Here is a 26,775-nt window from a genome sequence, read left to right on the forward strand (position 1 = left end):
CACCTGTCAGGTGGATGGATTATCTTGGCAAAAGAGAAATGCTCACTCACAGGGATGTAAACAAATTTGTGCAAAACATTTTAGAGAAATAAGCTTTTTGTGCATATGGAAAATATCTGGGATCTTTTATTTCAGCTCATGAAAACCAACATTTTAATTGTTGCATTTATATTTTTGTTCAGTGTATATGGTAAAAAAATACCCTATTTCCCATTCTCATAATAAATATATAGACATTAAAGATGCAGTCCGGGATATTAAGCACTTAACATATCATACGAATAAAACATTTTAAGGCATTTTTTTGTTGTTGCAGGACGTAACTTATCATACGAAATGGATAACATAGTCGACAATATCCGGGAACAGGTTTTGGCTCGTGAGCACTACTTTTAAAACTACTGGCTGAAATTATTCATAAGCACTGGAGCATCACTTTGTTACTCTGGTGCAAATAGGAGCTGCGAAGGTACACAAGGAAAGAAATGTCCCCCACATTTTCAAATGGACACAAATGTCATGTTATCACACTATTACTGTGTCTGATATGTGTATGAAAATAAAGGGAAAATCTGTCCATCTGAATGTGTTTGAGCTTCAATCACTGACTTATTGCACTTCCTTTGTACTAATAGACTAATAGTCAATCACAGGAGGTTGGTGGCACCTTTACTGGGGAGAACAGGCTCGTGGTATTGACTGGAGTGGAATCAGTGGAAGGGCATCAAATACATTAAACGTGGTTTCCAGTTGTTCGATGCCATTCCATTTGCTCTGTTCTGGCCATTATTATGAGCCGACCTCCCCTCAGCAGCCTCCTGTGGTCTGAATCCTATTCACACCATAGCTGAGTGACAGAAGGGTTGATACATTTTTATCTTATTATCATTTTTTGACATGTAATACTTATGAAGAGGCCATATGCTAAAGCAGTATGAGGGAAAATGTCTGCTCTCCATCATATTCAGAATCCATATGACACACACATACATTACATGCTCATTCTCAAAACACACATACAGTAGCAACAAACACAGATTATATCATACTAACTGCCAGACTGTGGTAGCGTGTACATTACATACATACTAAATACTGCCAGGATGTTTAGTATCAATACAGTGAGTAAGCCAACCAGGCCAATCCATCCTCTCTATTTACAATACGCGTTTGCACTCACCTTGTGTGCGAAATATCCTACTAGATCTCCTAATAGATATCCTAATAGATATCCTAATAGATATCCTAATAGATATCCTACTAGATATCCTAGTTTAATAGATTAAGATCTGTCTTCAGTACTATGGCTTTCCGAGGTTCGTCACTAGTTACCACAGCCACATAGTCATAGTCATGGCTAAACCTCGGCTATTTCTAAAAATGTTCTTCTTTAAAATCTGATTTTAAACCTTACACGAGCCTTAACCCTAACCTTAACCACACTGCTAACCTTATTCCTAACCCTAACCTTAAATTAAGACCAAAAAGCTGCATTTTAGTTTTCATTCATTTTACAATCTGGACAATTGTTGACTTTGTAGCTGTGGTAACTAGTGACAACCCTTTCCAAGGGGGCAGATAGAATGCAGCCTGAGGCATAAGGATAGCTAGCCTGGTCCCAGTTGTGTTTTCACTGTCTTGTTTTGTTTGGCTTGACAATCCCCACATGAATTGGCAAGACACACCAAACAGATCGAGGACCAGGCTAAACGATTGCATACATCTCCAGATCACTATGACGCTAATGCCAAAAGCAATGCACTATTAGACTGATGCTTTCACTTATACCATGTACAACACAAAGATACTGAGAGACACGCCACACAAATAAACAAAGATTCTCAAATGGCCTCAGCATACCTATAAGACATAGCTAAGAGGGCTTCTTGTCAGACTCAATTCTTAAATACAAAAGTATCAAAAATGTATGAAAAGTCTACATCAAGCCATCAACACAATGTCATCATGGCATAAGAGTAGTGGCTTTGTAACTTGTATTAGTGACGTCACAAATAAAGAAGAACACGGACTCTTAGACAGGTGGACAGTTTAAACCTGGTCCCAGATCTGTCTATGCTGATCATTGGCAAGCCTAACAACAGATCTGGGACCAGGCTAGTGGACTGTAGATATGGCTAATGTCTGAGACATTCTGTCCATTTTTGGTGCCTGGGCCAATGCCATGTGTATCTGTAAACTAAGAGTCTTTACATTTACAACAACTTTACAAGCTGCCCTATCGCCACACTCTTTGCGGACTGAGCAGTGATAGTGTCAATCACTCCCCACCCCTCCCTTTGGGCCAATCAGATTTCAGTCAGGGTGAGTTTATAAATGCCCCCTAGCTCCTCCATAGAGATCTGGAAGGTGTCTTCGTTGGAATAGTGTTTGATGATGTTGTCATCCATGTTGACTAGAATCCTAACAGAGGGACAGATAGAAATGTCAGTATCGCAGTAATAACATCGAATCATTACATTTCTATGGTCAGAGTCTTATGTTGTGTAAAAATACATAAAAGGCCTGATTCTTCACAAATATAACTTACTTGTTGTAGAATTCTTAAATCATGGTAAATAGATTTACCATTGATGAGAACAACTTACCCTTTCTTGCATTTCTTGTAGACTTTCCCTACTTTCTGGAGCGGCACGTTGTATTTCTCGGATATCTAGAAGAAGCGGAGCAACAAAGGCTTGTAATACAGTAGTCTCTCTATTGAAAGAAGAGAATGGAAATGAAATATACAATACACCACTCTAACAATTACTCAGGTCGAATAGCAGACATTAAACAGAATCTGAATTCAACCAGGAAAGAAAAGAGAGGTGTGCGGTATCTTTGCCCACATTTTCTCCCCAGCTGACTACACTTCCCTCCCAGAGAAACTAAGAGGCCAGGTATAGTCCTGTCATGACTCATTTGGCCTGTTGAGAGGCCAGGTCCAGTCATGTCATGACTCATTTGGCCTGTTGAGAGGCCAGGTCCAGTCATGTCATGACTCATTTGGCCTGTTGAGAGGCCAGGTCCAGTCCTGCCACGACTCATTTGGCCTGTTGAGAGGCCAGGTCCAGTCATGTCATGACTCATTTGGCCTGTTGAGAGGCCAGGTCCAGTCCTGCCACGACTCATTTGGCCTGTTGAGAGGCCAGGTCCAGTCCTGTCATGACTCATTTGGCCTGTTGAGAGGCCAGGTCTAGTCCTGTCACGACTCATTTGGCCTGTTGAGAGGCCAGGTCCAGTCCTGTCACGACTCATTTGGCCTGTTAAGAGGCCAGGTCCAGTCTTGTCACGACTCATTTGGCCTATTGAGAGTCCTGTCACGACTCATTTGGCCTGCTGAGAGGCCAGGTCCAGTCCTGTCAGGACTCATTTGGCCTGTTGCGGAGGCGGTTGGAGACCCATGTCTAGTTTCCTCACAGACCTTGAGGCTGCCCCCTGCTGAGGGATATCCTGTCACCTTTGTCTTAGTGCACTACGCCAGACAGACAGACCCCCCTGATCAGAACCACAGCACCCCCACGTGACGGGAAGGCTGAATGACTGTACGGAGAAGCGGAGACCCTACACATGGTAATGCCTCTGTCCTCCTTGAGCATCCTCCTTTCTCATTCTCTCTCGCTCTCTGTCTGTCCCTCTACTTCATTTTGAGGAAAGAGTTGAGGTCATAGCTCTCCCTCTCGCTCATGCTGAGTTGAATTAGGATCAAGCTGAGAGAGACAGATAGTGGACATGGGTAATTGCAGGATAGAGGAGTCTGTGTGGCAGAGTGGGCCGTGTCACAAACAGTGCCACCCACCATGTCACTGGAGTGATGCAATGTGACCAGCCTCCCATAACGGACACCATATGTCTGGCAGTGTTAATTTCCTGTTCATATTGAGTAAGAACTTACTGCTTCCACCAGCCCGTTCATTGTTGGGTTCTTCAGCATGACCGCATCAAACACCTCCTCTGTCTCCCTACGCACGTACAGCAGAACTACACAGGAGAGACGAGGCATGCAGTGAGACATATTGATCACTCACACACACACAACAAACAGAAATGGACTCACACACGGACACACTGAAATGGTCATAGCAGGACACACACCCTGAATCACACAACACATTAACTTGGCAAAGTCAGATATCTTTTCTGCTGAAGCTAACAGTGGTAAAGCCCTTGATGTGGGTTTGGGCATCTGAGCATCTCACTATGTCCCAGTCTCAAGTAGCCAATACCTCACACAGCGTAGTAACACACAGCGCACTGCTGCTATATAAACGCAACATTCAACATTTTTAGCAGACGCTCTTATCCAGAGCAACTTACAGGAGCAAGTAGGGTTTACTGCCTTGCTCAAGGGTACATAGTCAGATTTTTCACCTAGTCGGCTCCGGGATTCGAACAAGTAACCTTTCGGTTACTGACCCAACGTGCTTAACTGCTAGGCAACTGAGTTACATTTCATAAAGAAAATCAGTCAATTGAAATAAATTCATTAGGCCCTAATCTATTGATTTCACATGGGAATGAGGGTATGCGTCTGTTGATCACAGATACCCTAGGGGATTGGAACAGAAAAACAGTCCGTATCTGGTGTGACCACCATTTACTTCATACAGCGAGACATCTCCTTTGCATAGAGTTGATCAGGCTGTTCATTGTGGCCTGTGGAATGTTGTCCCACTCCTCTTCAATGGCTGTGCGAAGTTGTTGGTTATCGGCGGGAACTGGAACGCTGTCGTACACGTCGATCTAGAGCATGCCAACAATCAAATTGCCATCTATAAAATTATATTGTGTTCATTGCTTATGCCTGCCCATACCATAACCCCACTGCCACCATGGGGCACTCTGTTCACAACGTTGACATCAGCAAACTGCTCGCCCACATGATGCAATACATGTGGTCTGGCATCTGCCGGGTACAGTGGAAACCTGGATTCATCCGCCAACAGCACAATTCTCCAGCGTGCCAGTGGCCATGGAAGGTGAGCATTTGTAAACTGAAGTCGGTTACGATGCCAAACTGCAGTCAGGTCAAAACCCTGGTGAGGACGACGAGAACGGAGATGAGCTTTCCTGAGATGATTTCTGACGTCACTACAGACACCCTGGTTCGAGCCAGGCTGTATCACAATCGGCTGTATCACAACCGGCTGTGATTGGGAGTCCCATAGGGCGGCGCACAATTGGCCCAGCGTCGTCTGGGTTTGGCCGGTGTAGGCCGTCATTGTAAATAATAATTTGTTCTTAACTGACTTGCGTTGTTAAATAAAGGTTACATAAAAAAATAATTCACAGCCAAATTCTCTAAAATGAAGTTGAGGTGGCTTATGGTAGAGAAAATAACATCAAATTCTCTGGCAATTGCTCTGGTGGACAATCTTGCAGTCAGCATGCCAGTTGCATGCTCCCTCAAAACAGAGACATCTGTGGCATTGTGTTGTGTGACAAAACTGCACATTTTAGAATGGCCTTTTATTGTCCCCTGTACAACGTGAACCTGTGTAATGATCATGCTGTTTAATCAGTTTCTTGATATGCCACACATGTCAGATGGATTGATTATCTTGGCAAAGGAGAAATGCTCATTAACAGAGATGTAAACAAATTTGTGCAAATGGAACATTTCTGGGATCTTTTATTTCAGCTCATGAAACATGGGACCAACACTTTACATGTTGCGTTTATATTTTTGTTCAGTATGTATGTACATACTACCTCAATTACCTCAACTACCTTGTTCCCACATTGACTTGGTACCGTTACGCCTTGTATATAGTCTCGTTGTTATTTTATTACTATTTCCTTTTTTATTTTTTGCAAAAAAGGGCTAGTAAGTAAGCATTTCATGGTAAAGCCTACACCTGTTCTATTCGGCACATGTGACAAATAGAATTTGATTTGATTTGGTATGTTGTTGGTTTGACATTGGTTGTGGGAACGAAGCCATACGTTTCCTGACCAGTAAAATTTAACGTTTTTTAAATGTTCTGAAAACAGAAGTGAAAATGCTGCCTGTTCTAGGAACGTTTATCTTTAGGTTGCAGGGAGGTTCTGAGAGCGTTTTACTCTGGTTCCTTGAAAGTTTTCCTGAGAGGTTTCAATAATGCTTTGAGAACGGAAGTTATAGGTTATTTTTACAAAATACTCTGAAACACAACCAAAACAAACAGCAAATGCATCCAACAAAGTTTGTTAAGTCACAAGCTTGATGTAAGCATTGCGTGCTATAAATATGGGACTAAATACTACACTTTTGACTACTTTAATACACATAAGTGAATTTGTCTCAATACTTTTGGTCCTCTAAAATGGGGAGATTATGTACAGAAAGTGGTGTAATTTCTAAACGGTTCACCCGATATGGATGTAAATGCCCTCAGATTAAAGATGACAGTATGCACTTTAACTTCGTAATCATTGTATGATTTCAAATCCAATGTGCTGGAGTACAGAGCCAAAACAACAATTAATTGCTCACTGTCCCAATACTTTTGGAGCTCACTGTCCCAATACTTTTGGAGCTCACTGTATGTGCAATTTTCAGGGACACTTTTGGCACTTGCTATGACTGTGATATGTTTTTTCATCTACCCTAGTTTAATGCACTACTTGTAAGTCACTCTGCATAAGAGCGTCTCTAAATGACCAAAATGTAAATGATCAACTGCAAAGCACACTGGGTTTTTTATTGGCCTAGTTTCGGGGTCGGAGTGCTTTAGAATAATACTCAGCATGCTTTGCAAGTGTTAATTTTGACATTTACATTTAGGTCATTTAACAGAGTCTCTTATAACACTATAGTGCAATCAGATTCTGACAACAATGCAGGCTAAAAGGGGGCTACAAAATTGTGAACCACCATAACAAAATGGTATAGAAAAGTATTTTGAAAACAAAAATTACAACTCTCGAAAGTGTCTTGTTACATGGATTGTAACAGGCTAATGAAATGCAAATTACAAAACAGTCAAAGGTAGTTGATATACGTATTTCTAATGAATTGAACAAAAATACTGCCCAGCTCTCTGTGTGTATGTTTTTCTGTGTGTGTTTGCATGTGTGTTCATATGCTGATGAAGGATGAAGAACGTGTCCTTGTGTGTGAGAGAGGTGAGAATGAACAATGATATTGTGATGTTCACGGTGGGAAGGGGGATAATGCTGTTGTGTTTTCAGGAGCTGGGTAAATAAGAAATCACGTGCCTCACATCTATGGGTAAGGTGTGTGTGTGTGGTGGGGTGTTGGTGGCCTTCAAGGCAAGCCATAACACACACACTCCTCCCTCTCCATACCTAGCTCTCTCTCTCTGGTTTCATGGTAGACAGTGACCTTATCAGTAGTGTATACACAGCGCATTGGTGGGTGGGCACACACACACGTCATACCTTTCTTGGGCTTGTCCATTCTGGACAGCTTATTGGAAGGTGAACCAAACTCATCCTCAGCGTAGAGCGATCTCTTCATGCCCGAACTGCAATGGACACACACGACAGGTTGGTTTAGAGCGCTTATGCGCACGCACGCACACACACACACACTCCAGTTAAGCCTGTGAGGCCCTCTTCCAGAGAAATAGCAGGAAGGCCCTAACAACCACCCAAACCATCCTAACAACCCTAACAACCATCCAAACCACCCTAACAACCACCCTAACAACCCTAACAACCACCCTAACAACCCTAACAACTACGTAATAGACCATGACACAAACAACTCTCGGCGTCTTTCTTAGAAGTTTAGACTCTTCACGTGAAACAGGGGGTTTTCACTGGTGTAGCTAAAGGTGGAAACTGGAAGAGCTAAAGGTGGAAACTGGAAGAGCTAAAGATTGAAACTGGAAGAGCTAAAGGTGGAAACTGGAAGAGCTAAAGGTTGAAACTGGAAGAGCTAAAGGTTGAAACTGGAAGAGCTAAAGATTGAAACTGGAAGAACTAAAGGTGGAAACTGGAAGAGCTAAAGGTGGACACTGGAAGAGCTAAAGGTGGAAACTGGAAGAGCTAAAGGTGGAAACTGGAAGAGCTAAAGGTTGAAACTGGAAGAGCTAAAGGTGGAAACTGGAAGAGCTAAAGGTTGAAACTGGAAGAGCTAAAGGTTGAAACTGGAAGAGCTAAAGGTGGAAACTGGAAGAGCTAAAGGTTGAAACTGGAAGAGCTAAAGGTGGAAACTGGAAGACCTAAAGATTGAAACTGGAAGAGCTAAAGGTTGAAACAGGAAGAGCTAAAGGTTGAAACAGGAAGAGCTAAAGGTGGAAACTGGAAGAGCTAAAGGTGGAAACTGGAAGAGCTAAAGGTGGAAACTGGAAGAGCTAAAGGTTGAAACTGGAAGAACTAAAGGTGGAAACTGGAAGAACTAAAGGTGGAAACTGGAAGAGCTAAAGGTTGAAACTGGAAGAGCTAAAGGTTGACACTGGAAGAGCTAAAGGTTGAAACTGGAAGAGCTAAAGGTGGAAACTGGAAGAGCTAAAGGTTGAAACTGGAAGAGCTAAAGGTGGAAACTGGAAGAACTAAAGGTGGAAACTGTAAGAGCTAAAGGTTGAAACTGGAAGAGCTAAAGGTTGACACTGGAAGAGCTAAAGGTTGAAACTGGAAGAGCTAAAGGTGGACACTGGAAGAGCTAAAGTTTGAAACTGGAAGAGCTAAAGGTGGAAACTGGAAGAGCTAAAGGTGGAAACTGGAAGAGCTAAAGGTGGAAACTGGAAGAGCTAAAGGTTGAAACTGGAAGAGCTAAAGGTTGAAACTGGAAGAGCTAAAGGTTGAAACTGGAAGAGCTAAAGGTTGTCTCGGTCCAACAGCAACCATATGAGTGGCCATACTTTATTTACTCCAGCCCTTTTCCACCTACTTGTCCAATAAAACTAATTAGCGTGAAGTCAATGTTTCCAGGAACTCACCTTTCCTCTCCATCTTCTTGTGAGAAGGGCTGCATGGAGAAAGAGAGAGAATAGAGGGAGAAAGAGAGAGAAGAGGGAGAAAGCAGGTGAAGATGGAGAAAGAGGGAGAGAACAGAGAATGAGGGGAGGGAATGATATGGGTCAAGGGTGAAATAACACAGTCATACATATGAAAGAGGTAATTTGATCTAATATGGAACAGGTCTATTGAACTTTGTGGGCCGTGTCAACAATCCTAAGGGACCTCTTGAATCAAAACTGATGGCAGTGTTTTTGATATGATTTAAATATTTTCCCCTCAACATGAGAGCATGCTTTAATTTATTACTGTAATATGCAGTGCAGATTATTTTGAGTAACATTTTGATTCCTAAATCCAAAAGGCCATTCTTGCAGCACAAGATAAGTGCAACCTGGTTAGAAGGATCCATTTAATTGGCCCACTCGCTCTCTGACCTGGTTAGAAGGATACATTTAATTGGCCCACTCGCTCTCTGACCTGGTTAGAAGGATACATTTAATTGGCCCACTCGCTCTCTGACCTGGTTAGAAGGATACATTTAATTGGCCCACTCGCTCTCTGACCTGGTTAGAAGGATACATTTAATTGGCCCACTTGCCTTCTAACCTGGTTTCCATTCCTTCATTGATTGTCTTATCAATACTAAACACATTCACAGGTAACAGAGTGCAGTCGTGTGTTGTAACTAAGCAGTGTCCATATTTTAGAGGGAATTATGGAATGTATAATCAATGTTATCTCTGGTTGTTAGTGTGTACTCCTCCACTATGTAGTTAAGGAGCACGTACTAAACACCTGGACCAGACCACATCAATAGTCTATTCTCAGAGGAAACCAAGTCCCCCTGCTAATCACTAACTGATAGGAGCGCTAGAGATTTACTGGGTTGCCATTTTATGCCAATCGTGTGTCAAAAGAAATGTTTTCCTTCCAGGCTGGATCAGAATGGTAAACAGTAAAGGTTTATTTTCAGCTCGGTCCACCCTGCATGTCAGCAACGTCATGTGGCCCAGAAACCAGAGAACTCAGTCAGCTCAGCTGGGTCATGTTCATTATGCACCAAACGGACTGAAACAGGGAGGGACTACCTGGACTTGTCCAATGTGAAACACTCATGTTCGTTTTCTGTTGCAATAATATTTTCAAATACGCAAACCTCATGAACGGACCTTGGTGCCACTGTTGCCAACAGGGGGCAGTCAAAGTTCACTTTCTACAGAGCCACAGGGATGAATCAAAACAACTGTCTGCCCATCTTACAAGTCTAGGGAAAATGGTTCACTCTAGGCTTCCTGCAACCACCCTGAGGGCCATGTGATATCACATTGCTAAGCCAAGGAGGGTTCAGAGTCCAGGGGTGGCTAGGAGCACTGCTAGTGCCAGGAAGAGGTGTGTTGTTGGGGAATGGAGAGAGCGACCTGACATACCACACGTAGACAGACGTGTGCTACACTCCCCTCTGTCTCCTGTCCCCTTCGCATCAAGCCAAGTCACAAGTGCAACAGGTGCAGTCTACTCTAGACATACTGCATTAGGTGCCGTATTAAGAAACCACTGGGCTTCCATAATCAATGATATTGAAATGATGAGATATGCACACATATGAGAGTGATTCCAAACATGTTTGGATTCGTTGAAGCACCATGTAAGATAATTTGACTCACACACCTAGAAACCTTGGGATCTCTCCCAAGGCCATCTCCACCTATCAGATGGCACTGGAACCTCCCAGGTTATATAACCAACCCCCGATCCCATGATATTACATGATTACAGTATCCTGGCCAATTGGCCAAACACTGTATATTTTAGTCACCTTGACCTGCACCTTGACCTGAGTAGGAGTTGAAACTGTTTACCAGCCAACAACCACATAAGGTGTGACCCAGGTAGCCTGGTGGTTAGAGTGTTGGACTAGTAACTGAAAGGTTGCAAGATTGAATCCCAGAGCTGACAAGGTAAAAATCTGTCCTTCTGCCACTGAACAAGGCAGCTAACCCACTGTTCCTAGGCTGTCATTGAAAATAAGAATTTGTTCTTAACTGACTTGCCTAGTTAAATAAAGGTTAAAAAAATCATAACAAATTATATGGTTGTGTCTGAAATAGCTCCCTATATAGTGCACTACGTTTTGTCCCTAGTCAAAAGTAGTGCACTATATATGAAATAGATGCACTACTTTTGACTAAGGCCCATAGGGCTATGGTCAACAGTAGTGTACTGCACTACTGTTGGGTGCCATTTGGGACAAACCCTCTGATCTCATAGTGACAAAGTGACAATGACATTGGCCAGGCACCAGTCGACTAGTCCGTTCTTTCTAATAGGTCTTGAAAACAGAAAGAGCTGCTTGTCCATGGTGATCGTATATACATCCCAGAGAACACCACTCTGCGAGTGCCGACTGCCAGAGTGTGGGGTCTGGGACCCGTCACCTGGCCCAACCAGCTAGAGAGGAATGACCCGTGACCTGGCCCAACCAGCTGGAGAGGAATGACCCGTGACCTGGCCCAACCAGCTAGAGAGGAATGACCCGTGACCTGGCCCAACCAGCTGGAGAGGAATGACCTGTCACCTGGCCCAACCAGCTAGAGAGGAATGACCCGTGACCTGGCCCAACCAGCTGGAGAGGAATGACCCGTCACCTGGCCCAACCAGCTGGAGAGAAATGACCCGTCACCTGGCCCAACCAGCTGGAGAGGAATGACTGTCATGAGGAGTGCTGGGCGGGCTATACAAGGTCATAACATGGCATAGACATAGCACATCCCCCTATGTAGAGTTCCAAAATAAACTATTCTGTTATTTCAACCAGGATTTCTGGAAAACCTGGGAATTTTTGGGAACACTTCTGAAATGTCTCAACTCTGATCCCCCATAATGCACTACGGATCCCCAGAAAATCACTGGACATCAATGGTGTTCAGGGCTTAGACTTCAAACACTAGGGTTTGGTCTCTAATTCATCTATTAACAATAGGCAAAAGCCAATACACCCTAAAGTAAGATTGCCTTAGGGGATATCCACTCTCTAAAGAACTCCTGGTATTTAGTGAAGGACTGCCAGAATGAGTGGCTCTTTAGAAGTCTGAAAGAGACATGGAGAGGGTGGACTGGACTCTTTGGTAGTCAGAGGCTGATTGAAGTTGCATTCAAATGCCCTTTGATACGGTTTTTATGATTGAATCTGCACCAAGTACTGTATATTATCTTAATAGATATAACTACTATGTTATCTAAAGGAATGGCTGTTGTTAACCACTTGTGCAAATATACACTACCGTTCAAAAGTTTGGGGTCACTTAGAAATTTCCTTGTTTTTTAAAGATTTTTTTTTTTGTCCATTAAATTAACATCACATTGATCAAAAGTACAGTGTAGACATTGTTGATGTTGTAAATGACTATTGTAGCTGGAAACGGCAGATTTTTTATGGAATATCTACATAGGCGTACAGGGGCCCATTATCAGCAACCATCACTCCTGTGTTCCAATGGCACGTTGTGCTGTTCTGCGAAGGGAGTAGTACACAGCGTTGTACGAGATTTTCAGTTTGTTGGCAATTTCTTGCATGGAATAGCCTTAATTCCTCTGAACAAGAATAGACTGACAAGTTTCAGAAGAAAGTTTGTTTCTGGCCATTTTGAGCCTGTAATCGAACCCACAAATGCTGATGCTCCAGATACTCAACTAGCCTAAAGAAGGCCAGTTTTATTGCTTCTTTAATCAGACAACAGTTTTCAGCTGTGCTAACATAATTGCAAAAGGTTTTTCTAATGATCAATTAGCCTTCTAAAATGATCAACTTGGATTAGCTATCACAACGTGCCATTGGAACACAGGAGTGATGGTTGCTGATAATGGGCCTCTGTACGCCTACGTAGATATTCCATAAAAAATCTGCCATTTCCAGCTACAATAGTCATTTACAACATTAACAATGTCTACACTGTATTTCTGATCAATTTGATGTTATTTCGATGGACAAAAAATTTGATTTTCTTTCAAAAACAAGGACATTTCTAAGTGACCTCAAACTTTTGAACGGGAGTGTACATAGATAAAAACAATGTTTTTTAAAAATGTTTTAACGTTGGGGTTGGGGTTTATCATTTTGTTCCAATGAATCTGATAACAGCCTTATCACCACAACTACACTATACTAGGAAAACCAAACGGTGATTTTATATCAGTTTGAATGCCACAGGTTTCGTTGATTAACATGATTTATGTGGTAGCTATACTCTGCATAACCCGTGACCTAGCCCAGAATGCTGACCCTTAGACACAGATCTAGGATCAGCTTACCCTCCCCAAGTCCTAACCTTAACCTTTAGAGGGTAAAATGAAAAACTGACCACATATCAGTGTTTAGGGGCTAGGTACTCACATGGCGCTGGAAGATGGAGAAGTGGATATCAGGTATAAAGAGAACCGGCTGGGTCTCAAAGTCAGTCATCATCTTAAAGGTTGTGACATCATTACGCTTCTGAAGGAAAGGGACTTTAACGTCCACATCTATGGAGGGGCAAAAATGACAAATAATGAGACTTGTTGATGAGCATCATTGCAAGATAGACGTGTGTGTGTGATCACAAAAAATATAGCATAATATAAGCGCGTATACACATGCTTTGACTGTGTGTGTGTGTGTGTGTGTGTGTGTGTGTGTGTGTGTGTGTGTGTGTGTGTGTGTGTGTGTGTGTGTGTGTGTGTGTGTGTGTGTGTGTGTGTGTGTGTGTGTGTGTGTGTGTGTGTGTGTGTGTGTGTTCAGTGGGAACTCACATGATCCCAGACTGGTGTTGAGGTCGGTGCTCTTGCCCTTCCTACGGGACTGCTTCTTCTCCTCGTCTCTGATCTTCCTCTCAGCTCCCTTGTCACAGAACACCTTGATCTGGCAGAAGGCCCGGTGGATGGGCTTGTTGCTGCGGTTGTTGTAGCTGTAGGTGTCTATCTGCAGGTTCAGGGGCAGGCCTTTCACACCCTTCTGGGAAGAGAAGTCTGTGCTCAGACAGTTGACCGAGATGAAGATCTGAGGAGGAGGAAGAGGAGAAGGAAAATGAGGAAGAGGAGGAAGAGGATGATGAAGGCAGAAGAGGAGGAGCAAGATTTATGACTTTGTTTTTTGAATTTTGTTTGTGGAGAAATTCAGGCACATTAAAACTGTGCATAGCAACACATAACATGCAAATTGGAATTACATTGAATTACATAGGAGGTGGTTCCTGACTGGCTCATAGGAGGATGGGGGCGGACAGAAGGGAGGGGGAGGAGGTGGGAGTTTGATATATTAACAAAAGAGATGTGTTCCATTGCCTCTATGTTAAACATTATAGTGATTGTGCACAGTGCATGGTATCTTACACTTAAGGCATATACCTTGTTTATATATTCTGGACACAGAAGTGGCATACAGTGCGTCAGAGGTTGGGACTGAGTTTAGAGAATATGACCACCAACGCTGCAGGGACAGTTTTTGTGAGAATAATAGGATTTGTTATTGGCATACAGATATTACAAGAACGAAAGCAGATAAATGTGACTGATAAGTGGTGCAGCGGTCTAAGTCACTGCATCTCAATGTAAGAGGCGTCACTACGGTCCGTGGTTTGTATCCAGGCTGTATCACATCCGGCCGTGGTTGGGAGTCCCATAGGGCGGCGCACAATTGGCCCAGCATCGTCCGGGTTTGACCGGGGTAGGCCGTCATTGTAAATAAGAATTTGTTCTTAACTGACTTGCCTAGTTAAATAAAGGTTACATTAAAAAAATGAATACATTTTTTAAATAAAATAATAATAATAATGCAAATTGTAAAATGTTAATTATATTCTTTGTCATTAACTGATGTTCCATACACAGTAAATTAGATAATAGTTATTCAAGAGCATTCCCACTGACAAAGGATGTCTTTGTCTGGTTCCTTGTTTATGAACAGGCTGTCTTCACTGAACTGGTGTGTGTCTCCCTCTTTTGGCAGAGAGTGGTAATTACATGTTGACTCTTGGTTTTAGTGCCAACCATTAAAACAAGGTTGCCGAAAGCTATTTCAATAGATCGCTTACTAGAGAAATAACTATTTCAATATGCTTACTTAACATATAACCACTATGCTGAAAAACCTTTACTGCAAGTTGCACAGATTTGATGTAGTTAGACTGAACTGTTAATTTATTGGTATAGCCACCTAGTAACTATTTCGTAACACGTTTTTGCAGTTCATTTTAAGCAGAATGTAACTAGTTTTCTAAATGAGATCCTTGGTTTAATCAAATAGCCTGCTGGTTACCCAAAGTGGTAAGAAACTATGTGGCTAACTTCATGTAAAGTCATGTATGGTGCAACATAGTTTCACGAGCTACGAATACAAGTATGTTCCATTTTAACGTTTTTGCAATTGCTCATCTTCAGTAAAGATGATCTCATCGTATAATGTTCTATTCTCATGCAGAGTGTTTTGTCAAGAAGCCCAAAGCGTGTCAACATTTGAGAAAGGCTGCTCCTACTCTGCCTTGTTTCATTTCCTTGTTTCATTTCCTCCTTCTGAGTAAACTGTGTGTGCCTAAGTTATTAAATCATCAGGGGACACAGCGAGAGAAGGTAAAGCGTCTTTCACTCGCACACACACACACACACACACACACACACACACACACACACACACACACACACACACACACACACACACACACACACACACACACACACACACACACACACACACACACACATACACACGCACACACGCACACACGCGTGTGTGTGTGTGTGTCTCTCAGTGAAAGCCAAAGAGCAAGGAGATGGAAGGGATAGATGAACTGTCTAGCTGTTAGTCTGTTTGTGCATCCCAGGCTAACAGTACAACAGTCAACAGTAGCAGTGTCATAGCACCCCATGAACATAGAGCGCTAGCTAAAGCGTCTGTGAGATTGTCTGTTGACGCCATCCCTCACAACCCAACAAACTGGTCAGGGACGGTGGATTATGTCTGTCACCTCGTACCCGGTCGGACGGGATTCCATCGCTAGCTGTCAAATCCAGTTCTGCCCCCCTGCCGCGTTTCCTCATTCCAACTCCCATTGTTAGGCACTAGGCAAGTCCTAGATCCTTAGGCCTCCCTTGTACGTGCATCACTTTAGCTCAGTAACTGGGGTGACGAGAACGAGTTCAGCATGTGGCCTCGACGGCAGACAAACACCTACACACCTATTCACTATGGTCTCTAAGCAACCATAGACCCAAAACACTGGAAAAACTCCCCAAGGGCCAATAAATGTCTTTATTTTAAGATCAAAACTCGAAGGACCACTTTCCATAATAGGCGTTTAGAAGAAAACAAAGGACAAAGCGTGTGACGATCGCTTGCTGACAAATTGGTTTGCATCACCTGACACCTTTTCTGTGATGGCCAAAACACATCCTAACCTTCAGAGCAAGGGAAGGCAGTCTATTTTTGGAAGAATCATCAGCCACATTTACACAGAATGTTGATGAGGAAATTGTGATCAGATGAACCGAATCCTCCAGAAACACTTGGCATCATCATGTGTTCTAGGGAAAACAACTAGGCTTACAATTATCTTTCCATCTCTCTTCACCTTTGTTCTCTGATTCCTCATACCAAAAGGTGTGTTTCCTATATCTCACCTTAGCCTCCTCATTGATGTCCCAGGTGAAGGAGATGGCGTTGTAGGAGATCTCCTCAATGTTGCTGATTGTGTTGAAGCTCTCTTTGTAGTCAGCTGGGAACCATGGGACACATCATGGGCTGTTAGTACAGTTAGCACTGACATAAGACGCTCAATGAAGAGAGGGCGCTAAGATAAGCGTGGCGGTGGCTAAGTTATGAAACTAAGTATGGAGAGGTGGAAGGCTATTTTATTAGTATTATTATTATCACTATTAGGACTGGGCTGAATTAAAGGTTTTAGGAACCTTGCATAAGAATGAAGTGAAGGTCAGTAGCTTGTATTAGATACAACCATTGAGAATGGGCTCCCACCCTGGTGAGCACCCATCCCACATCTTAGATGTTTGATAAACAAACAAGCTTTTTGTCCTCAAAAGGTGCGGCTTAAAAAGCTTGCTCCGTGGTATTGGTCTCGTAGTCTTGCGTTGTAGTACTACAAGTCTAATCCTTCAGAAAACCTTTTCACTATGCCATTTATCGGAAATTGAGGCGCTTGTCTCCAAACTTTACATTCTGACCAATCCCATCAAAGTCCCTTATTAGACCTATACCCCTATGCCAGAAACCACACTGTTTTAGTAGGGCACTTCTACGTTGCTGACTGACTACTTTAATCGAAAGCAAGCAGGTTGTCTCAATGGTCACCTTTCGCCCACAGTCCTTCCATCAAAGTCAGACTGCAAGTGAGACAATACACTTTCCTCTGTCAAGCAGAACTAAGTTCTCCTTTCACAGTGTGTGCATGCAGAGTAAGATTGATCAGTCTACCTCCAGAGAATTAAGCTGATGTATTGTCCCGACAGGGAGCCACCATGGAGCTCAGTTGACACAGGTATCATTAACAAATAGGCAGTGGTGGAAAAAGTACCCAATTGTCATACTTGAGTGAAAGTATAGATACCTTAATAGAAAACGATTCAAGAAAAAGTCCCCCAGTAAAATACTACTTGAGTAAAAGTCTAAAAGTATTTGGTTTTAAATATACTTAAGTATCAAATGTAAATGTAATTGCTAAAATATACTTAAGTATCAAAAGTAAAAGTATAAATCATTTCAAATTCTTTATACTAAACAAACCAGACAGCATATTTTACGGATAGTGAGGGGCACACTCCAACACTCACACATAATTTACAAACTAAGCATTTGTGTTTAGAGAGTCTGCCAGATCAGAGGCAGTAGGGATGACCAGGGATGTTCTCTTGATAAGTGCGTGAATTTGACCATTTTTCTGTCCTGCTAAGCATTCAAAATGTAACGAGTACTTTTGGGTGTCAGGGAAAATGTATGGAGTAAAAAGTACATTCATTTATTTAGGAATGTAGTGAAGTAAAAGTAAATAGGACAACTGGCCTTGTCCCATATCCACTCACATTATCACCCTCCATCCAATCATGTGTATTGTTCTAAAGAGGTTTGTTAAGGTTCAACCAATCAGATCCAGGATATTTTTTCCCTTTTAGAATAAGAGTATATGGACAAGGGAGACGTGATCTCCTACTAAGTTATTTATTTAAGGTGGAATAGAGGTTTTGGCTCATTTGGTGGGTCTGTCTGCCTGGCTCCTTGGCTAGCTGGCTGCTTCTCTGTCTAGGTCATGAGAGTTGAGCTGAGACAGAGACAGCATGTGACACGGGGGAGGAGATGGAAGGTGACTGTTGCACAACAACTCAGGGAACAAAAGTGACTCGTGACAGCGCAGGATGGTATGGTAAGAAGAGTGTCAGGTAAATATGATGAAATGTATTCAGAACCATTCAGGCAGTACTTCTGGTGACTTTATGTGACATAAAAACTATGGCCTGATTTAATAAGCGTTTGTAATGTGAAGTTTGCCCCTGTTATTTACCCAGAGGTAATAAAACATTTAAGGTTCATGAACAATCTTAAAGGGTAAATCAACTCATGTTTTAGCCAGTTTTTTGTCTTTCCTCGCTTTAGATAATAACAGTTGAAAACTTGTACTAACTTGTGCTTTGCACCGTAAATGAGGTATTTCATGTCTTGGTGTAGCGTCTCCTTCAAGAGTTTGTGAGGACTAGTGTTCCATGTAGGTTTCAGTAGCATAGGCTCTTACCAATATCAAGACACCTCTGTTTGGCTGTGTGCTGTCTGGAGTGCCAGTACTTCCAGTGCTTCAGCTGGTCGTCTCTGCACTTCTCCTCCCCGAACACCACCATCACCACACTCTGAAATGGTGCACACAACCCCAGGGCCATCAATCATGCTAGCTTAACTGACACATTCCACTTAACAAGTTCCTACTTGTTAGTACATTAGCTACTATTAGCATAATAGCTACCAACTAGACTAAGATTTCTCTGTTTATTCTATCAAAAAATGTATCTTTAACATGAGAGACCTAGCCAAATTATCTGCACATATTTAGTTACAGACAAGGACCAATCTAAAAGTTTTCTGTTATTGACCATGAACTAATGTAGAGCAACTAACTAGCTTGGTGGTGTGGTCTTACCCTGACTTTGCTGATGGGGTGCTGCAGCTTGCTGTTGTCTGTCTCCCTGAGGCTGATGGGGTAGAACTGGCCCTTGTTCAGGTACGTCATGGTACCGTCACCTGTCTTCTGACGCAGCGACTTGGAAGCATCCAGGGTGTACTCAAAATTATTCCTAATCAGGAAATAAATATTAGTGACAAAACCACAGTAGGCTACATTTGTATTTTCCTTTAGGGAAAGAGTAGCCTGAAATCCAGACCTGCTTTGTGCTGACATTCCACTCCTTGTACTCCATGTCATATGTTTGGCACAAAACAGGCCTGGATTTCAGGCTAGGGAAAGAGTAGGCCTAGAGATGGAAAAGGTAATGTATCTAGTATTCAGCTGATGTTTATCTGGTATCTATCTTTATTCTAAACAATCTAGACGTGTTTTCAGTATTTATGAATATACCTTATGCAAATATTGATTATCTATATTTTCCACATCTGAAATACATTGCAAATGTCACCCCTTGAATAAGACCACCCTCATCAGTCCCTTCCCATTGGTTAGATTGAGTCCCTGATAACATTATGTTTGGCATTGTAGCTTTTAAACTGAGGGAATCTGCTGACCCCCAGGTGACTGTAGTGAATGAGGTTATTCTCCTATCAGGGGCTGAATGGCGGGGGGTGCGAGCGACAGCGGGCAGGCGCCGGACTGGAGGGCTTACCCAGGCACGGTGTCAAACACGCTGTATTCCTCTGCCGAGATGGAGGCCATGCGTAACTGGAGATCCCCTGGGAAGGAAAACACCTGTGGCACACAAAGAGGACAGAGAAGTGGGGAGAGAGGGTCTGGATTTAGACAAGCCTCCATGACAAGGGTTGTAGCTAGCGCTCTCAGGGGTTACAGGGAGTATTGGGAGCCCTCTCTCTCTCTCTCTCTCTCTCTCTCTCTCTCTCTCTCTCTCTCTCTCTCTCTCTCTCTCTCTCTCTCTCTCTCTCTCTCTCTCTCTCTCTCTTAGTGTTTCTTTCTTTCTTACACTGTCTCGCTGCATCTCTACCATTATTTTTCTCTGTTACACTTTCTCTCTCTCTCTTGCTCTCTCTCTCTCTCTCTCTCTCTCTCTTGCTCTCTCTCACTGAAGTGGAAACAAGCCACTTCCCATCCTACCCTCCCTCTCTCCTTCCCTCACCCCTTCCCTCTCTCCTTCCCTCACTCCTTCCTCTGCTCCCCGTGTGAAGGGGGTTGTGTTGGGTTATCCCTTTCCAAGGTAATCCCCCTCCAGGTTAAATGGAGAGCGAGGAGAGATAAAGGCCTGAGCTATTGAAGGGGGGAAATAGTACAGCACTTTATTGTGTGGGCCAGACAATGGCATAATAACACACTGGCCTGCTATTTTGGAATGTTCAAATAAAAACAGGGAGGGTTGAGACCCACTGTTGTAAGCTCCAGAGGCTCAGGTGAAAGGGTTATTGTCTGACTGGAGAGAGAGATCTGAGAGTGGGGGTGTGGAGGAGGGTGGTGGGGGTTTTAGACTAGAGAAGAGGCTATTGGATTCCTGTTGTTGTGTCCACACCTCTTGGGAACCATCCTTGTAGGTCTCTGGGAAGGTGGAGTCGGGGGTACGGGGCTGGGTGCTAGGGCTGAACTGGCTGTGTGTAAGCTGCCTGGCGAACTCTGCCGTGTGGCTGTCGGACTCGGCACAGTGGAAGTTGTGGGAGGGCACCTCCATCTTGACGTTGGGATAGTTGGGGGCGGCGGCGATGGAGACGGTGACAGTGGTGTCCGGGGAGGGGAAAAGGACCCCTCTCTTGTTGTCCTGGCCAGTTAGCTGGTTGGGCAGCAGGATGTTGATGGGGCCCTTCAGGAACTGGATCCTGCTCTCCACTGACGCCACGGAAGCTTCCTGCAGGGGGGCCATCAAGTGCCTGAAGAAAAACAAAAAACATGGCAGGTAAAATGTCAGTTTATGATGAAATATCACAAGGACCAAACTGACGGTGTGGTAAGGTGAGGTGAGGTGTGGTGTGGCAAGGTGAGATAAGGTGTAGTGAGGTGAGATGTGGTGAGGTGAGGTAAGGTGTAGTGAGGTGAGATGTGGTGAGGTGAGGTAAGGTAAGGTGTAGTGAGGTGTGGTGAGGTGAGGTGTGGTAAGGTAAGGTGTAGTGAGGTGTGGTGAGGTGAGGTAAGGTAAGGTGTAGTGAGTTGAGGTGAGGTCTGGTAAGGTAAGGTGTAGTGAGGTGTGGTGAGGTGAGGTGTGGTAAGGTAAGGTGTAGTGAGGTGTGGTGAGGTGTAGTGAGGTGAGGTGTGGTAAGGTAAGTTGTAGTGAGGTGTAGTGAGAGGTGGTGAGGTGTGTGGAGGACCTGTATTCCTCTCACTTCTAAAATCCTAGTAGTTCCTATAAATGCACACATGCGCACACAGCACATTTGCCCTCCCCAGTGGTTTGTAAAGGGATGTTCTACCTACATGGACCTTTTGTTGGGATCCACATCAGAGCCCATTGACTCTGTCTTGGTCTGGGATATTGTTCTCTTCTCTCTGGGCACCTGCATGGGAAGGTAAACACAGCCGCTGTGAGTCTGACCACATCCAATAGAACCATGTCTACATAGACAACACGGCTAGTTTTTGCTGTTTCACAGATGCAGGAAGTAAAGCTACTTCAGTCGGAACTAAGAGGCAATAGTACTAAGACCTCACAGCTGTTAATTCAATTAGTTTCTCCAACGCTGTCGATCTCTATGGCTCGGATTGTTGTGGAACAGTGTCGTAACACCTGTGGGTGAACATGGCTTCTGTATCAGTAATAACTGTGGGTGAACATGGCTCCTGTATCAGTAATAACTGTGGGTGAACATGGCTCCTGGATCAGTAATAACTGTGGGTGAACATGGCTTCTGTATCAGTAATAACTGTGGGTGAACATGGCTTCTGTATCAGTAATAACTGTGGGTGAACATGGCTCCTGTATCTGTAATAACTGTGGGTGAACATGGCTCCTGTATCAGTAATAACTGTGGGTGAACATGGCTCCTGTATCAGTAATAACTGTGGGTGAACATGGCTCTTGTATCTGTAATAACTGTGGGTGAACATGGCTCCTGTATCAGTAATAACTGTGGGTGAACATGGCTCTTGTATCTGTAATAACTGTGGGTGAACATGGCTCCTGTATCAGTAATAACTGTGGGTGAACATGGCTCCTGTATCAGTAATAACTGTGGGTGAACATGGCTCCTGTATCAGTAATAACTGTGGGTGAACATGGCTCTTGTATCTGTAATAACTGTGGGTGAACATGGCTCCTGTATCAGTAATAACTGTGGGTGAACATGGCTCTTGTATCTGTAATAACTGTGGGTGAACATGGCTCCTGTATCAGTAATAACTGGAGAGGTTGTGTTGCTATTAGAGTTGTAGGCCTCGTCTATAAGGCTCAGATTTATGTCGTACCTCAACAGTGTCATGACACCTGTGGGTGAGCACAGCTCCTGTATCAGTAATGACTCAACTGATTCTTGTTTTTTTAGGCCACCTTGTAATAGTCATACCAGCCAGTAGTCAACCAGCCTGGGTCCTGTGTTACCTTGTAGCAGGCATACCAGCCTGTATTCGACCAGCCTGGGTCCTGTGTTACCTTGTAGCATGCATACCAGCCTGTATTCGACCAGCCTGGGTCCTGTGTTACCTTGTAGCAGGCATACCAGCCTGTAGTCGACCAGCCTGGGTCCTGTGTTACCTTGTAGCAGGCGTACCAGCATATAGTCGACCAGCCTGGGTCCTGTGTTACCTTGTAGCAGGCGTACCAGCCTGTAGTCGACCAGCCTGGGTCCTGTGTTACCTTGTAGTAGGCGTACCAGCCTGTAGTCGACCAGCCTGGGTCCTGTGTTAGCGTGTAGTAAGGGTGCCAGCCTGTATTCGACCAGCCTGGGTCCTGTGTTACCTTGTAGCAGGCATACCAGCCTGTACTCGACCAGCCTGGGTCCTGTGTTACCTTGTAGCAGGCATACCAGCCTGTAGTCGACCAGCCTGGGTCCTGTGTTACCTTGTAGCATGCATACCAGCCTGTAGTCGACCAGCCTGGGTCCTGTGTTACCTTGTAGCAGGCATTCCAGCCTGTAGTCGACCAGCCTGGGTCCTGTGTTACCTTGTATTAGGCGTACCAGCCTGTAGTCGACCAGCCTGGGTCCTGTGTTACCTTGTAGTAGGCACACCAGCCTGTAGTCGACCAGCCTGGGTCCTGTGTTACCTTGTAGTAGTCGTACCAGCCTGTAGTCGACCAGCCTGGGTCCTGTGTTAGCGTGTAGTAAGGGTGCCAGGCTGTATTCGACCAGCCTGGGTCCTGTGTTACCTTGTAGTAGTCGTAGAGCACGCCCAGGGCGGCGGCGCTGTCCTCGTCCCCGTTGATGCTCATCATTGCCTTGGTGGCGGCCGTCAGGGGGTTCTCCAGGAACGACTTCCACGCCTCGTCTTCGTTGGTGTAGGGCCGACGCTGACCGTAGCTGGGCTCATTCTGCAACAACAGGACTGGCCTCTTACTGGGGAGGGGGAGAAAGAGAAGGGAGAAGAGACGGAGAACGGAGGAAAAAGAGAGAGAGAGAGAGAGAGAGAGAGAGAAGCAGAAACATGTTAGCAGGAGTGCAGTGACAAATTTATTGAAGGAAAGTAACATGTGCTAGCTAGATAAAGTGTATGTCAAAACCAGGAGCTGCATAATTATTAGCTACACACAAAAGACGGACTGAGTTATAAATATTTAGTTAATATGGTCCTTTTTCTCTAACTGGTTCACTTCAGATTCAGACAGGGAGTCACTCACATCAGATGGATAGGCCAGACTGACAGCACGTAATTCAACAGACAGTCAGAGCAACAATCACTGCATTGTTCACAACCGACGAACAGGTTGGAGATATCAACAACGTCACTCTTTATCTTCCAGACCTGTTGTACAAGAAAGTCGATTGTGAGACAAATCTCAGCAACCTGTGAGAGAAAAGATGCTCTACTGCTCTACCTGTCTGCTGTTAAGTGTTTCCTATTGGTTACCTGTCTACTGTTAAGTGTTTCCTATTGGTTACCTTTCTGCTGTTAAGTGTTTCCTATTGGTTACCTGTCTGCTGTTAAGTGTTTCCTATTGATTATCTGTCTGCTGTAAAGCGTTTCCTATTGGTTACCTGTCTGCTGTGAAGTGTTTCATATTGGTTACCTGTCGACTGTTAAGTGTTTCCTATTGGTTACCTGTCTCTGTCTTCAGTTAAGTGTTTCCTATTGGTTACCTGTCTTCAGTTAAGTGTTTCCTATTGGTTACCTGTATGTTGTTAAGTGTTTCCTATTGGTTACCTGTCTCTGTCTTCAGTTAAGTGTTTCCTATTGGTTACCTGTCTTCAGTTAAGTGTTTCCTATTGGTTACCTGTCTGTTGTCTCCAGGGAGGGATCTAGTACAACATTCCAGAGTTTATATGACTGGGTTGTTGTTTTATTTTTAAAGAACCTGTTTGGAACAATCATCGTCATCATCATAATCATAGGCCCTTAACGGACTCAATGCCAAAGAGAATCAGTCATCCTCTCTGTACTGTATCAGACAGTCAGTCAGTCAGTCAGTCAGTCAGTCATGGTCGATTAGGTACAAGGAACAAAAGTGTATCTACCTTGAGAACATAGGAGTGAGCATACAGGATGGGTGATTCTACGTATTAGAGAAAGGGTCCATTATTACACTTTCTACAATTTTGGTACTTACAGTAAGCCTATAAGTAATTTTTACCAAGATGTATTGCATAGAATGTGAGAGGGTTACATAGCCCACAAGCCCTACATTATTGAACAATTAGATTGTAGTATTTCAGTGATTTGAATGTAGGCTAACATGCATGGTGTAATTCTATGTTATATACATGTGTATGATGATCACACAAATATTGTTTTAACAAATAGTTTGCCTTTATTTTTAACTGAATTATTTTACAGTCACAAACAGAACCTTTGAGGTTTAATTTTTAGCACAATATTTAAAGTGCAAACAATGATGACATCTTAGACAAAAAGACACGCCTTATTTGTTCAATTCCTTAAATATACTCCCTTAAATTAACAAACCAAATGCTATAGAGGCTAGTGTGAGATAAGAGACATATACATTTTCTGTCCTCAATTCACACAAAAGCGTCTCCAGAGTGGCACAAATAGAATGTACGGATGGTTTCCAAGCTATAGTTGCTACAGCAAATTATTTTATTCGGAATGATCAAGGCAAACGTATTATTAGTAATCCAATATCTAATTGTTTCATTCACAAAATGTTTCCCGGGTCGAATTGGGGCGTTAGGGATTTGCAACCCGATAGATCCGTTATTCACCCCCCCCCCCCCCCCCCCCCCCCCCCCCCCAGACAAATTTGGATGATATGCAATCCACTGTAAAACAAAAGAGGATAGCTAAAAGTTTTCAATGTGGAAAAAAGCATTAAATTGGATACTGGAAAAATAGCTTAGCCTAAATTGTTTTTCCTGAAAGGTTGAAGAGAGAGAACCCATTTGCCTCACACCGTATTTTGATATCACGTGAAACAGGCTGGCCTATGCGGTAAGGCCTAAATTAATCGTTTGAAAATGATGAGATTAAGAAAAGAAATCGAAAAAGCTCGTCTTTATCATTGTATCATGTTTCTTTAACAAGGGCCTATTTGTGAATATTATAATCCCTTTTCTTAATATAACATTTTCGTATTGACTATCTCAATCAATTAAATAATTATGTCAACATGAATTATTCGTCCAGTGACTGTGTCTACAATACAACGGAGAAAATCTTGCTTACATTGTTCCTCTGACTAAAGGGGCCAACGCCTAAAAGGTGTACGATTTCACTGGAGTCAACAGTCTCCTTGTCATTGCCCTCAAAAACTGACAAAATACATTCACACATTACCACTCTGGAGCAAAGATTAAAATCCTACAAGACAATTATGATATTTTTTCGATTCAAATTGCATGATCGATTAGAAATGCCATTGCAACCATGGATTAGGGCATCAAATAATACATTTCAAACCTCAACTAGGAAAATAATATGGGGGGGTTAAGACGAATATCTTCGACAAACAAAATAAAGTCTAACCACATAACTGTGAGCCAAATCAAATAATGAACCGCCCATCAATAACACACGGGTTGGCAGAACGTTACTCGGAACAGGCGCCTGAACTAGCACGACAGGTGCCGAGATATACACCTGTGCGGTGCAGGCTGGAACCCGACCAGAGAAACAGCGCTTGTAGCTATGAACCCCAAACGGCGCTCACACGGATCCTAAACACGATAAATAGAGATTGAATCACTAAGCACAATGAAGAAGGAGATTGAATCATAGTCGTTTTGCCTGGCAGGAAAAAAGTCAACTTTCACACAGTCCAGGAAACTCCGTTAGAATCCACCTGCGCGGGTAAACCACCTAAAGAAATATCCATTGGTCATTTTGCACCAAAGTTCAGTAAACTGTTAGAGCTCAACACGTTGGTTCTGCTGGACTTGCAGTGGTGAATAAAAACACTTACTTGTCATGATCCTGTGACATCTCGGTTGGTGGAACTGGACTTTCTAGTTGGTACTGTAAATCCGATCTGTCTACTTTCACCAGAAAAACTCAAGCACGATGAGGGCCACGGCAAAGGTGTCTCTGAACGAACGGGTTTTGTCAGCTTTTCTCGCTTTTGGAGTGTAGA

At 43.4% G+C, this 26,775-nt stretch overlaps 1 protein-coding gene across 2 annotated transcripts; it reads right to left on the reverse strand.

Moving 5' to 3' along the window:
* Positions 1–108: 108 nt before the first annotated feature.
* LOC129811454 (grainyhead-like protein 1 homolog) lies at positions 109–26,775 on the reverse strand. Of its 2 annotated transcripts, XM_055862765.1 has the most exons (15): positions 26,608–26,775; positions 23,401–23,587; positions 21,516–21,595; positions 20,623–20,974; positions 19,774–19,856; positions 19,077–19,230; positions 18,678–18,789; positions 16,558–16,652; positions 13,696–13,942; positions 13,301–13,428; positions 8,889–8,917; positions 7,384–7,469; positions 3,896–3,981; positions 2,607–2,671; positions 109–2,421 (listed from the first exon to the last, which is right to left on the reverse strand). In XM_055862765.1, exons 1-15 carry the CDS (start codon positions 26,625–26,627, stop codon positions 2,307–2,309), a joined length of 1,839 nt encoding a protein of 612 aa, XP_055718740.1. In that variant the 5' UTR covers positions 26,628–26,775; the 3' UTR covers positions 109–2,306. The 2 variants fall into 2 exon arrangements, with proteins under 2 accessions (XP_055718740.1, XP_055718738.1); XM_055862763.1 differs by lacking the exon at positions 26,608–26,775 and having other exon boundaries at positions 23,401–25,375.

Source organism: Salvelinus fontinalis, chromosome 15, assembly GCF_029448725.1.
Source record: "Salvelinus fontinalis isolate EN_2023a chromosome 15, ASM2944872v1, whole genome shotgun sequence".
Taxonomy (NCBI): Eukaryota; Metazoa; Chordata; class Actinopteri; order Salmoniformes; family Salmonidae; genus Salvelinus; species Salvelinus fontinalis.

Excerpts from the sequence above, each read along its gene's own strand:
- LOC129811454 (XM_055862763.1), bottom strand. The coding sequence starts at position 23,721 with ATGTTACTTTCCTTCAATAAATTTGTCACTGCACTCCTGCTAACATGT. Across the intron at positions 13,943-16,557 it reads ACATCAATGAGGAGGCTAAG|ATCTTCATCTCGGTCAACTG; the intron begins GTGAGATATAGG and ends CCTCCTCCTCAG. Across the intron at positions 2,672-3,895 it reads TGAACGGGCTGGTGGAAGCA|ATATCCGAGAAATACAACGT; the intron begins GTAAGTTCTTAC and ends CGCTTCTTCTAG.